This window comes from Schistocerca serialis, chromosome 1 (genome assembly GCF_023864345.2).
Source record: "Schistocerca serialis cubense isolate TAMUIC-IGC-003099 chromosome 1, iqSchSeri2.2, whole genome shotgun sequence".
Taxonomy (NCBI): domain Eukaryota; kingdom Metazoa; phylum Arthropoda; class Insecta; order Orthoptera; family Acrididae; genus Schistocerca; species Schistocerca serialis.
The window spans coordinates 907,251,619-907,266,602 of NC_064638.1; the positions used below are offsets into that span (position 1 = coordinate 907,251,619).

The 14,984-nt window shown below is 37.9% G+C and overlaps 1 protein-coding gene across 1 annotated transcript in view; it reads left to right on the forward strand.

The window, feature by feature from the left end:
- The window catches only part of LOC126411932 (protein sidekick), a 644,689-nt gene that overhangs the window by 580,154 nt on the left and 49,551 nt on the right, over window positions 1-14,984 (forward strand). The window contains exons 26-27 of the mRNA XM_050081403.1: window positions 4,847-5,043; window positions 8,868-9,064. Of these exons, the coding sequence (XP_049937360.1) occupies window positions 4,847-5,043; window positions 8,868-9,064 (394 nt within the window). The remainder of the gene's footprint in view (window positions 1-4,846; window positions 5,044-8,867; window positions 9,065-14,984) is intronic.

A 14,984-nucleotide genomic window follows, 5' to 3' on the forward strand; every position in this document is an offset into this window, starting at 1 on the left:
TTTGTCATCTCCAAGTACCTTCTGCAACCTACATCCTTCTGAATCTGCTTAGTGCATTCATCTCTTGGTCTCCCTCTACAATTTTTACCATCCACACTGCCCTCCAGTACTAAATTGGTGATCCCTTGATGCCTCAGAGCATGTCCTATTAGCCGATCCCTTCTTCTAATCAAGTTGTGCACAAATTTATCTTCTCCCCAATTCTATTCAGTACCTCCACATTAGTTACGCGATCTACCCATCTAATCTTCAGCATTCTTCTGTAGCACCACATTTCAAAAGCTTCTATTCTCTTCTTGTCTAAACTATTTATCGTCCGTGTCTCACTTCCCTACAGGGCTACACTCCATCCAAATACTTTCAGAAATGTACTCTCAATGTTAACAAATTTCTCTTCTTCAGGAACACTTTCTTTGCCATTGCCAGTCTGCATTTTGTCCCCTCTCTACTTCAACCATCATCAGTTATTTTGCCCCCCAAATAGCCAAATTCATCTACTACTTTAAGTGTCTCATTTCCCAATCTAATATCCACAGCATCACCTGATTTATATGCCACCCTTTTTTTTTTTTATTTAATCTCCATCCTAATCTTCCACCAAACACTTATTATGCTACAGCAAATGATGCTTTTTTGGAATGGAACAGTGAAGTTAAGGGTAATCATTGTGGTACATTCATACTGAGGTATACCAGCTGCACATACTGTCTGTGACAGGCTGTTCAGTACCAGCTAGCCGCCCTGTCGTCTTGTGCCAGTGGTGTCACTCAGAAGCAATATGGAGGGGCATGGTGTCAGCACACCACTCTCTTGATGACCATTCTCAGTTTCCCAGACCTATGACAGTATGTAATTAGGAATCATGATGAAATAATTGTTTATTTATTGATACATTTGCACAAATTTTGATGTGAAATCATGCTGAGCCAAACCTGGCTTTAAATAACATACTCCATATTTGTTATTTGTACATGAATGTATAAAAAAATATGATCATTTCGTCATGGTTCCTTACTTATATCTCACCAAGGATGTACTGCAATGATTATAATTACTATTATTATTGTTCCTTTTTGAAGAAACATTGCTTGCACTTTTCTGTGGAAGATTAGCGGTGAGTATAGGAGACACTAGAGAAAGTGGTGCAATTTACATGTAGTACATGCAGATTTATAGTCTTCTACTTAGCTAATTGCGCAAACACAACTGCGGCTCAATGATTGGTGCTCTTCTGTGGTATACGACAGGCTTGTGAATCTTTGAACCTTGAGAGTTCTCAAAAACACTCTAGAAGCAGTATCAGACCAACATTTGTTGCATCCAAGTATGTGCTGTAATGTGTAAAAGAGAAAACTCTGTCTCCCTATGGTTTTATGCGTCCCTTATTTGTAAAGACCCCTAACTTATTTATGACCAGCTTAGTGCCCAATGCTTCACTCGCAAAGAGTAAATGGTCTTCACAGTTTTTCTTTCTTTTCCTTTTATAATCAAATTTTTATGTAGTTCGAAATTTTTTATGGTAGTTAAGGCCTTAGAATCACGTATTTCAACCAAAAAGTGTTTCTGGTAGCTGGAGTCCAAAGTTTTTATTAATCATGCCTTTTGCGTTCTTGCCGTGATATGTTCATAGTAACTTTCATCCACTAACACACATTTTTTTGTATCTAACTGAGAAGTGAATTACCAATTTTCATAGATTTAGCTACAAAAATGGTTACATAATGAAATATTTTATAAAAGCTTTCATCTCTTATTTGAATTTCCAAAAACAGTGAAACACAGTTTTTTTTATATTTCGAATAAGAATCCAATTTCAGTTTGTCACAGATTTAGCTTTAAAAATGCTTTCATAAAGAAATATTTCACAAGACATTTCATCCCCTATTTCACTGTCTTAGAGACTGAATTTCCAAAAATGCTGAAAGACAATTTATTTTTATTTGCAACTGAGAAATGAAATACCAGTTTTCATAAATACAGCTTTAAAAATACTTTAGTAGTCCTTTAATAATGATTTATTTTAAAAAAAACTTCCACCCACTATTTCACACCTGTAGGATTTAAATTTCCGAAAATGCTGAAACATGTATTTGTTTATTTCTGACAGAGAAATCAAATACCAATTGTATGTCTCGCTTCAAAATTTGTGTAATATTGAATATTTTCAAAAAACCTTTCATCCCCTGTATAACCTTTGAGCCAGGACATTGCCTTTTATGTACACAGATAAATACAGGGTTATTACAAATGATTGAAGCGATTTCACAGCTCTACAATAACTTTATTATTTGAGATATTTTCACAATGCTTTGCACACACATACAAAAACTCAAAAAGTTTTTTTAGGCATTCGCAAATGTTCGATATGTGCCCCTTTAGTGATTCGGCAAACATCAAGCCGATAATCAAGTTCCTCCCACACTCGGCGCAGCATGTACCCATCAATGAGTTCGAAAGCATCGTTGATGCGAGCTTGCAGTTCTGGTACGTTTCTTGGTAGAGGAGGTTTAAACACTGAATCTTACACATAACCCCATAGATAGAAATCGCATGGGGTTAAGTCGGGAGAGCGTGGAGGTCATGACATGAATTGCTGATCGTGATCTCCACCACGACCGATCCATCGGTTTTCCAATCTCCTGTTTAAGAAATGCCGAACATCATGATGGAAGTGCGGTGGAGCACCATCCTGTTGAAAGATGAAGTCGGCGCTGTCGGTCTCCAGTTGTGGCATGAGCCAATTTTGCAGCATGTCCAGATACACGTGTCCTGTAACGTTTTTTTCGCAGAAGAAAAAGGGGCCGTAAACTTTAAACCGTGAGATTGCACAAAACACGTTAACTTTTGGTGAATTGCGAATTTGCTGCACAAATGCGTGAGGATTCTCTACTGCCCAGATTCGCACATTGTGTCTGTTCACTTCACCATTGAGAAAAAATGTTGCTTCATCACTGAAAACAAGTTTCGCACTGAGCGCATCCTCTTCCATGAGCTGTTGCAACCGCGCCGAAAATTCAAAGCGTTTGACTTTGTCATCGGGTGTCAGGGCTTGTAAATGGTAAGGCTTCTGCTTTAGCCTTTTCCATAAGATTTTCCAAACCGTCGGCTGTGGTACGTTTAACTGTCTGCTTGCTTTATTCGTCGACTTCCGTGGGCTACGCGTGAAACTTGCCCACACGCGTTCAACCGTTTCTTCGCTCACTGCAGGCCGACCCGTTGATTTCCCCTTACAGAGGCATCCAGAAGCAGTCGCATACCATCGCCGAATGGAGTTAGCAGTTGGTGGATCTTTGTTGAACTTTGTCCTGAAGTGTCGTTGCACTGTTATGACTGACTGATGTGAGTGCATTTCAAGCACGACATACGCTTTCTCGGCTCCTGTCGCCATTTTGTCTCACTGCGCTCTCGAGTGCAGAAACCTGAAGTGCGGCTTCAGCCGAACAAAACTTTATGAGTTTTTCTACGTATCCGTAGTGTGTCGTGACCATATGTCAATGAATGGAGCTACAGTGAATTTATGAAATCGCTTCAATCATTTGTAATAGCCCTGTAACAACTGCAAGCAGGTTAGTCCATGTAATGCTGTAAATGCGAACATGGTATCCCCTCCCCCTGTCCCCTCCCATCACAAAACCCAGTCACTACATACCACACTGTTTTACTTTGTTGCCTAGCAGGACTGTTTTCTTTATATAGTGCATTTCTATTTTTATCAGAATTGCCCTGCTTCAGTATTCTGCAGACTTTAGAAAACAATACCAGTAGAACAAATTTTTCTGATTTCTTAAGTGTGTGTGTGAAAAAGAACAGGCTGTGAGAATGTATAATTTTTCTTGGAAGTTCAGGGGGCTGCCATTTTGTTACATACAATTTGTCCCAATTTCTTATTTGGTTATTGAACATGGAATTAATCAATTTCTCAGATTCTGCATAATTTTTTGTTCACTGTTTGAATTGTTTTGTGCTGGGAGACACATAGTTCACTAATTAGTCCCATGGTGAGGAAATTATCATGAATTGGATCATGTCAGAAGCACACATACAATATTTTCGAAAATTTGGGAGAATCTTATCTTCTACCAGAGACTCAACTTTTGCATGTTTCTGCCATCTCAAAAACGTGCTGTGACAAATGACTAGTTACATGAGTAACTCAATATGTTGCTGAACTCACAAGAAAATGTATTAATTAACTTCATTTATATTTTACTATTGCATCTGCAACATTTTTAGTCGAAAGATTTCATGAAGGATGTTGCTTTGTCTGATGTAGCAATACCATCTTCACAATACTGAAACTGTACATGAAGGTTGAGATCAGGTATTCTAGAGCACTGACTGCTGAAACTGACAACTCTATTTTATCATTAACAGATATAAAACACAAGAGTTTTAAACACCACATTTTTCTGTGTACTATGTCTCATATGTGTTTTAAGCTACCAAATCTGCTCTCTCTTCTTTCCCCCCCCCTCCCCCCCCCTCCCCACACACACACACGAACACACACACACACACACACACACACACACACACACACACACACCTTTTTACCCATCCCAACCCCTGCTGTATGCCACACTGTTTTATTTTGTTATCTAGTGTGATTGTTTTCTTTACATAGTGCATTTCCATTTATATCAGAATTGGTTACTTCAGTATTCTGAGACTTTAGAAACCATCCCAGTACATCACAGGAGGTAGCATAATAAATAGTGTGATTTTAAGAAGAAGTATATTATGCTTAAACAAATCATAGAAATAGAAGGCAGCTTCACAGTGAACTTCCATGTGTACGTGTTTTTCACTTGTCTTTTTGACTGATGCCCATTCTTGTTTTTTATAGGTATTACTCTATTCAGCAGGCTGAAGGATCTGGTCCATGGCAAACAGTTCCTGAAAGAGTTGATCCACAAGTTAATTCCTACACAGTCAAAAATCTTAAGCCATTCACAACATATCGATTTAGAATTCAAGCAACTAATGATATAGGCCCAAGTGGATGGAGTGCTGAATCGACAACAGTTAGAACACTTCCAGCAGGTATGTATATTTTTCGGTATTGCAAAATATTAATAAAGTGAGTAAATTTTGAAGAAGAAGAAAATATGCTGTAGTTGATCTAGCAGTATAATGAGAAGAGGGCGAACAACTCTGAGTTTCTGGAACTAGTTCATTAAGATCTGAGACAGGGAAAGATAAAGTTTGTTAGAAGCGATATGAATCAGCCAGAACAATGTAATTATGCTAACACCAAGGTTATTTAAAAGGGAGGTTGGGCCCGAACCTAAATCGGCTGTGATTGGCTGGCGCAGTGACGTCACTGTAGGAGCAAAGCGAGGCAGGGGCTAGTGCAGCAAGCGACTCTTACTAAGGACAAGCAACTACTTATAACACCAATAAGTTCTCAGGAAATTATTTAGAACAGTTGATTTACCTGTTTAGATGTTTGCAGTAGAAGAAGAGTGCCACTGTCTCGATTTCCGCTTCTGTGCTGCTGCTGCTTTCTGCATTTTACGCTTCGTATTGAGGAACCGCATATGAATGAAAAGTCGTGTTCTGACATACAGTTTTATAACGTGTGATGAAAATTCCGGATATTTAGTTTGGACAGCAGTGCATATTGTTTTCACTAAATTTTTTTCCTTGGAAATACTATCCAGTCCATTAAATTCATTAAAAATTAGTTCAAATTGAGACACCTTATGTAGCCACTCACCTGTTGGAACTGTAAGCCCACCGCGAGATAGAAATTCAATCCAACCATAATTTTCATTTGTTGGAGGACTTAAAATATCAGCAGCGTCTTGTCACAGTTCCTTGCACATCCCTCTTTGACAGCAGATTCTTCTGTTGCAGGTTGAACAGGAAAGTCAATATCTCGTAGCTCTTTTTCACCATCTATCATTTGCAGTGCTTCGCTCATGTCAGGCAAAATTCCTGTGAACAGATGTGACGTCAAAAATCCGTCACACTCATCTGGCTCTACAGATGTGTCACTTGACAGAGGTATGTCATGAGCATTGTGTCCCAGCAGTAACAGCCGTAATTGATATTTTACTTCTGTTGGAGAAGGGTTCAAATGGAAATGACCAATTCCTCTGATCTGTGAGAAAAATTTTTCCAATGCATCCTGGTTCAATCTTGCAGTTAAAATATATGTTATTTGTAGTGGCTGAAGATCTGAAAACAGTCCAAATAATGACTGAACAGTTGTCATAATGCCTTTCTGGAATGGGAGCAAGTGATTTGCATTGCCTACGCGCATTTTTTCGGCACACGTATACAGTTCTCTCAATATTCTTTCTTGAACATCCTTATGTATCCCATAACCACGTGGTAATGCATTCTTATTGTACCTCCGAGCATTCAGAATGTCAAATGCATCGTTTGCTAACTGAAAAAAATTTGCTGCTTCCTCTTCTTCAGGCATTAAGTACTTTATGGCTTTAGCTGTGGTACTCGAAAAAAGTTGCATTGCCAAATAAACCCTTTGACGCTCTCTCCCCTTGACACTGAGATGAAGCTGTGACAGTTAAGGACACAACTTAATTTCACTCCTATCTAATGCGAGCAGTCTTTCTACAATAGATTTATTAACAATTTTCCCACTTTGAAGCTTTAGTCCGTCATCCAGAAAGTGGTTCCTCATTAATTTAAACAAATGTGGAACATCTGAAAACACTCAGATTCGTTTATTTTCATACTGCGGATTGGAAAAGCAGGAATTTGTTTCTGTCACATTAAAATCTTTCCACACAGATCGATTTTTTGTTCCAAGGTCGCACACTACCGCAATAACATCGTAATCGACATCTTGTATAGAGCAGATAATACTATTTAACCGATCAGCTGTTATTTGTGTGTCAAAATCATAGTAAATGGGTTGCTTCTACCCAGAAAACAAACCATGTACCATAACAAATAGCAAGTTACTGTGTGGCCCTACAACACGATCTTCAACAGGATCATAAATAATATTGCTGTCTACATTCATTTCGTTGAATGATGGCACACACACACGTTCAGTTTTTGTCAATGCAGATGAGTGGGCTTTCATTAGTTGCAAAACGTCTGTCAGCACACCAGGAAAACATCTGAAAGAGTGTGACGTCCATCTCTTAAGTGTTGACAGTCCTGGAAGTGGGAAACCGACCTAATTTCTTAAAAACAAATAACACTTCCTGGACACAGCACGAAGTGTAACCGCTTTACAAATATCTTCCCTTTGACATTTTGCTCATTTCTTTCCACTCAACAAGCAGTTTATCTGTGTTTTTGAAAACAATTTGCCTAATATTTGAGTCACTTTCTCCTGCACTTGCTTCTTTTGACACTTTTGTTGATATTTTATTTTCTCACCACAAGCTTTCACTTTGAGTTTCAAACGTTTCTCACTACACTTGAGATTTGCACACATAACTGTCAGTCTGCGGTTCCTGTATTCTAATTCTTCTATACATTTACAGAGTTCGCTGATCTGTTTACTATCAGTGTCACAGTCATCTGTCGCTGTTGACTGGTCTATTTTTCTTTTTTTCAGAGACACACTAACCAGGTGCTCAATTGAATTTTTCATTGTCTTTCTTGCCTGCAACCTGTCTGCCCTACTGCCCTATACGGAGAAACTGTGTCATCAGGGCCTGAATTTCCACTAACACTGGGAACACTTCCTGATATATTCACACTCGGCACTGCGTCTGGTTTAAGTGTTTTCTTCGGCAGTAGATTGAGAAGTTCTGCTCGCAAGTCACGTAGATAATCATCGGATGTGAAATGCAATGAACAAACAGTTGCCGTCGCAACACTGAAGCGATCTTTTCGGTGGCACTTCATAATCCAGGCCTTCTGCACTTTAACGTCTTTTGGGAACTAATGATAAATTATATCCTTGCCTTTTGTCTTTCGGCTGTATGACAGACACCCTGTTACAGCACACCCAGGCATTTTAACGCAACACTTTTACATATCACCGCAACAACATCACAAACTAAAGCAAAACAACAACACCGGTAAAACAGCTCTTTTGACGCCTCGACACAATGTGCTCCTATGCTGACGTCATGCGCAGAACGACGAAATATTCGCCGATCTGCGCAGGCCATTTGGGCCCCCCCTGTGCTAACACAAAGCAAGAATGTCCCCCCCCCCCCCCCCCTCCATGGAGAGGGGAGAAAAGAGAGTTGAGATGTATTTTATTAGTTCACAAAACTCTATTTATTTATCTACAAGTTCATTTTATTATGTTCACAGACTCCATTTCACCTCTTAAACTATTGAAACTATAGTATTGTTGAAATTATATTCTTATAGGTGCTAAATATAATGTTTTCCTCTTACATAATTTTTTTTTTCATTTATGAGTCATGGATTTTATCATGTTAAAATTATCGAGATTTCTTATGTTCCTGCACCAGGTGATAAGTCTCAAGATAGTTTAATTCCTGGTAATGCACTTTATCATAACAAATCAGTTCCTCTGATATGTCCAGATAGTAATCAGTGCTGGTAAGTTGCTGATTTGTGCAGCTTATGCATTAAATTGTAACGAAGTTTGGGTGGGGGAGAAGACCATTTGTATATTAGTTTAGGGTAGTGAAATACTTTGCTTGATTTTCTTTTAACTGAAAGAAGAAGAAAAAACTAAGGGAGCAGTCCTGGAAACTCAAATCTGTGACAATACAATTACTTGATGAGTTTAAAATGGATAAAAATTTTCAGGGCTGGTTACTTGTTCCTAATATAGAACTAAACCTTAATGTATAAAATGTTTTCATCACTTTTAACATATTTGTGGAAAGTATAACATATCTAGTATTTGTAAAGTACATGCACTAAAATTTTGGTATTTATTACTACCCTTACAGCTCCCAGCAGGGGAGTAAATGGACTAAAAGTTGTTCCTATTACAACAACAAGTGTTCAGGTTCAGTGGGATGTTATCGAAAAGGAATACTGGAATGGTGATCACGAGACTGGAGGCTATCGTATTGTTTTTCAGCCAATCTCTGAATTCCCAATTGTGCTTCAAACAACGCCTAAAGAAGAAGTCCGTGGTATTGAGGTAATCATCTTAAATGCCTATTTTGCAATTTTATCTCCCATAAGCTGTGTGTACTACATGGCAGAAAATCTCAAAGTACTGTACACTTGACTCCTATAAGGCAGTGGCCTACAACTCACCAGCTGCTCTTGCCCACTCTCCTCGAAGAACATAAGCATCACACATATGGCTATAGCACAAATCAATTTATGAAAAACATTAATTATAATATTTACCCAATTATAAGATGAGGTTTTTTTCCCAGATTCGTCATTCAAAAAATACAGGGTCGTCTCATGTTGGAAGATTACACAGCTGCTGCAGAGATCAACATTTTGTACACTGTTTAACAGATTAATATAGGGATTGTCTTACATTTAAAGATTGAAGCTATGGTTATTGAGGTTTCATGTAAATTTACGAGGGCCGTTCAGAAAGTAACCTCTGGTTGATTTAAAAAAATACACCAAGTTAAATAAAAATATTTTAATATATACATCTTACAACTACATCTTTGCACTATTTTTCTACATAGTCTCCATAGCGATTGAGGCACTTATCGTATCTCTTCACAAGGTTTGAAATTCCTTCTGCATAAAAATCACCCGCTTGTGCCTGGAGCCAGCCTGTGACCGCATCTTTGAGCTCTTCGTCGTCATCAAACCGCTGTGACCCGAGCCATTTCTTCAAATGCATGAAGAGGTGATAATCACTTGGCGCCAGGTCTGGGCTGTAAGGTGGATGGTTGATAACATCCCACTTGAAGGACTCAAGAAGGGCCGTTGTTCTGCGAGCAGAGTGAGGACGGGCGTTATCGTGCAAAAAAACGATACCGGAAGTCAGCATACCACGGCGTTTGTTCTGTATAGCCCGTCGTAACTTTTTTATTGTTTCACAGTACACGTCTTGATTAATGGTCGTACCACGTTCCATGAATTCAACCAACAACACCCCTTTGGCATCCCAAAACATCGTTGCCATCAGTTTTCTGGCAGAAAAATCTTGCGAGGCTTTTCTTGGTTTGGTAGGCGAATTTGAATGTGCCCACATCTTTGATTGTTCATTTGTCTCAGGGTTCACGTACTTAATCCAGGTTTCGTCACCGGTCACGATTCTGTTTAACAATGGTTCCCCTTCGTCCTCATAACGTGACAGAAAGTCTAATGCAGAGGCCGTTCTTTGAGTTTTGTGGTGGTCGGTAAGAATTTTGGGCACCCATCGTGCACAGAACTTACGGTAACCCGATCTTGCTGTCACTATCTCGTACAAGAGAGTCTTAGAAATCTGTGGAAAACCAGTAGACAACTCCAACATTGAGAAACGTCGATTTTCACGAACTTTTGCATCAACTGTCTGAACGAGTTCGTCAGTCACCAATGATGGTCTACCACTCCTCTCTTCATCATGAACGTTTTCTCGTCCACTTTTAAATAAACATACCCATTCACGGACAACTCCTTCACTCATAACTCTTGGTCCGTACACGGCACAAAGCTCATGATGAATAGCTGCTGCAGAATATCCTTTGGCTGTAAAAAACCTTATGACAGCACGCACTTCACATTTGGCGGGGTTTTCTATTGCAGCACACATTTCAAACTGCCACAAAAACTAAACTAGCGCTGGTACGACGTTCACTCGACCACGGCTTGATGCCGACTGACCTGTTGAGTGCGTGAACGCACAGATGGCGTCGCTACTCCCCCCACAACCCGCACTGTGACCAATCAGAGGTTACTTTCTGAACCGCCCTCGTATATTGTCCAATCCTGAGTGGTAGAGTGTAGCAAAAAGTGCTTGCATTCAAATAGGCTCAAGATTTCCCAATACGTTGAAGCACTCAATTAAATATTGACCTTGCTTGACCCATCACATGACATTTGTTAGTGGCACTGGGGCAAGGGACATGCAAGAATCTATGGACCAGTGTGACTATAACAATTTAATGCTCTGCTTAAAAATTGACAGTTTTGTGGAACACAAGAGGAAATGACATTAAGTTCTATTAACTTACAAGCTTCTGTTGTATTTGAACAGGTTTGTAATAAAAGTTCTCATACATATACATACATTTATGCTGCTTTTTAAGTAAAGGTAACATTCAAAGGCAAAAATCTCCTTCAAAACCCATTACTTGATTCTAAACGCAAGTCAGTGTTTTATTTGTTTACAAGAAACTGTAATGATTTGCCACTTGGGTTTAAAATGAGAAATTCTGTCGCTGTTCATGTATTAGAATACTGGGGAAAAACATTACCAGCTTTGGAGCAAGATGATGACGTTAAACGAGAAGAGAAACAAAATTAATCCAGAATTAAATGTCTAAATACAAAATAAATCGCATTAAACTGACCGCAGTTGGTGTTGTAAGAAGAAATTACAATAGAAAGACCCATTTTGGAGATAGTATCAGCAGACATTTCTGCATCATAGGTGTGAGATTGGACTGAATCATGTTGTGATCTTTTATTTATGTATTTGTTGCTGTTGTTACATATGACCTGCACCATGGAATATACTGACATCCATATTTCACTGTTGCTCAAGAACAGTGCTGTGGAGTATTGAATGGAGGAGCTCAGTGAAACAGGCATGACTGTGAGCAAGCAGTAATTATGTCATGTTGCCAACCATGCATACAGTGCATACTTTGATGAACATGTACCATGTTTAACCAGCAGTTTGCGTGAATCCATTTGGATTTGGAATCAAATTGACTTTAAAGTTAGACAAATACTCAACAATAGCATACATTTCTGCAGGGTATGCTAAAACTCTAGATTGGGGACAGTGGCGTACTTACATGTATCGTGAAGCATTCTTGTTGACATTCTCCGTATGTTGAAGGGAACAATTGAGGGTGTGTTGGCTATTGGCTTTAAATTTTTCTCAGAGAGCCTAATAAAAAGGGGGGGGGGGTCATCTTACATTCAAGTTATAATCGGGTAAATACAGTATGTTTCATTGAATACTTCACTGCTCAGACAGACATGTGTAAAGGTGATTCCAGCATTAATAAAGAAATTGCTCTTTGAAATTTCTGTGGGTTCTCTTCCCTTACACATTTCTCCCCTGTAAATAAGCATTTAATTCCTTATTCGCCATATCCCGTATACAATATTAAAAAATAAATTTCTTTGGTACACTAATACACAATGTAAATAACAGAATATGTCACCAAGGGCATTCCATTAAGTTACTAATTCCATCTTTGAAAACAAATCAATTGCCATGAGCTTAATTGTAAGTTTTGTGTATGCTTTTTAGATATCAGTAGATTAAGAAATAATTTAGGACTAAAGGAGATCGCTCACTGAATAGCAAATTGTTGAGTCATCAACAGGTACACACAAAAAAGAATGAAAACTTTATTAGCTTTCAAAAGAAATCCAGTACACACACACACACACACACACACACACACACACACACAGCTGTGAACCTACACTGTGCCGGGTAGACACACAGTGTCAGGGTTAAGGAAGTGGGCAGTTCATTAACCTTGTTAGCACAAGTATCAGTCTGTGTGTTTGTTAATGGTTAACTGCCACAGTGATAATTAATTTACACTCATGATTATGAGATCTTTATATATGAAGCTCCAAAAAGTAAGTATTTTAATAATTTTAAATATCAGTTTTTTTCCATAATCTATGAATGTTTCAGTCTGCTATCGACTCACTTCAAAAGTGTAAAATCAATTTTCTCGTTACAGCATTCATTTGTTTATGTAACTTAATCACACATGTAATTGGTTGTTAAAGTGCAATTATTCCATCTTGATTCAAATGGCAGGTACAGCTCATTAAAAATACTGTTACATATATAATTACTTATACAGGTAAATATAATAAAATAGATTACCACTTAAAAATTAAAATTTATCCAGATTCCTTAAGCATGCTTTCATAAAGTGTCCATCTATCTCCCTATCAAATTCAACAGAAATGTCCTCCACACACAAATTTTCGGATTAATTATGAAGACTCCATGATGAACAATATTTTCCCAATTCACACAGAGTGTATTACTTCAATTTGTATTTGGTTAGACCTTTTAACTCTATAAAAGTGAGAGGAACAATTTATATATGTATGATTTTTGTGCATTCTACGACCAGTGTTGTCCTTTATAGTAACACTCTAGGCTATCTACAAAATCTGTTCATATAAATGTAGACTCCTACTGAAATGCTTTTTGTTTGGAATGCTGGATACTTCACCCACAGTTACTGAAAGTAGTAGATAAGTTTTGCTACTTGGGAATCAAAATAATAATAATAATAATAATAATAAATTGTTTATTTGTCCATAATATTTGTTTTTAGTGAGATATTTTGTGATGAGGCTGATGTTCTTTGTATTATTTTGCACTGCTAACTATTCTGTTGAGCCCCAGCTGATGAAGAATGTATCGTTGGCATAATTTACTAGGTTTGAATTTTGTGGAATTATTATATCATTGATGTACTTCCCTGAGGGACTCCACAGTTAAGAATTTTATCCTATGATATTACTGTTTGTATATGTCCCCCAGTTATATGATGCAATGTGAGACATTGTCTCCTGTTAACAAATCTAATACCACTCCTTTGACTCCATAAGTTTCTAATTTATATAGAAGAATTGAATGATTTACTCAGTCAAAGGCCTTGGGTAGGTAAAAAAAAAATCCATCATCAAGTTTATCCAATACTGCTTAAAAAAATGTAGTAACAGCTGTTATTGCAGACTTGTTCTTCCTGAAACCATGCTGAGAGGTATTTAGTGGATTGTACTTGCAGAAAAATGATTCAAGATGATCAAGAAGTAGCCTTTCCAACAATGTACTAAGTATTGATGTCAATGAAATAGGCCTATAATTTTGAAATCTGTAGTTATTCTCTTTTTATGCACCGATCTTATTTCAGTGACTTTTAACAAGTCAGGAAATGACCCCTGACTGAAAGTGCTGTTTATTAAATGCTGTAGTGGCTTTATGAATTCATTACTGCATTCTCTCAGAAATTTGACTAAGATTTCATCACAGCCACTGGATGTATTTGATGGAAATGGTCATGTGTAAAGGATGTTAGTAGCAAGAAAGGTAGAATTCAATCCCTAGCAAATGAGACAGGAACTGTAACTGAGGATTGCAAAGCGAAAGGTGAGCTGCTTAAATCTGTTTTCAAATGTTCTGTAACACACCTCAGGAAGAATGAATTACTGGCATTACTGGGATTTAGCATGTGGTGGGTCAATCACATCCTCCCTACTCACCTTACTAAATTGATCTATGAATTTCTCACATACTTCCTTGGAGTCACTCAGCAGTTTTGCACTGCCTCTTATTATTATACACTGCAGTGTCACTTCCCCTGCTTTCCTTGTTTACATAATCCATGCTGTTTTGCTAGCATTGCTGGATTGCCTCATCTGTTCTGTGTACTGTAGGTTTTTCCACAGGCTTTGTATTTAGATTGGAAGTACTGCAGTTTGGTGTCTCTAGAATATATAAACCTTCATAACTTCCTTTAAATTTATCACATTATGGGGAAGTTAAAGATTCTTGGAACTGTCAGAACGAAAGAGAATATAAAATGTAGAGCAGCAATAGAAAGAAATGCGTTCCTGAAAAAGAGAAATATGTTAATATCTAAAATTAATTTAAATGTTAGAAGTATTTCCTGAAAATATTTGATCAAGTGTATGGAAAAGAAATGTCAGTAATAACAGTACGGACAAGAAGGAAGTAGAAGTATTTGAAATGTGTTGCTATATGTGAGTGCTGAAGACTAGGTGAGTAGATCGAGTGTCTACAGAAGTAGTACTGAATTGCTCCAAGGAGAATAGATCTTTGTAGCACAATCTGACTAAAATGAAGGATATGCCGACAGAACACGTCCTGACGCATCAAGGAATAATTAAATTGGTAAAGGAGGGAAGTGTGCATAAAAATTAAT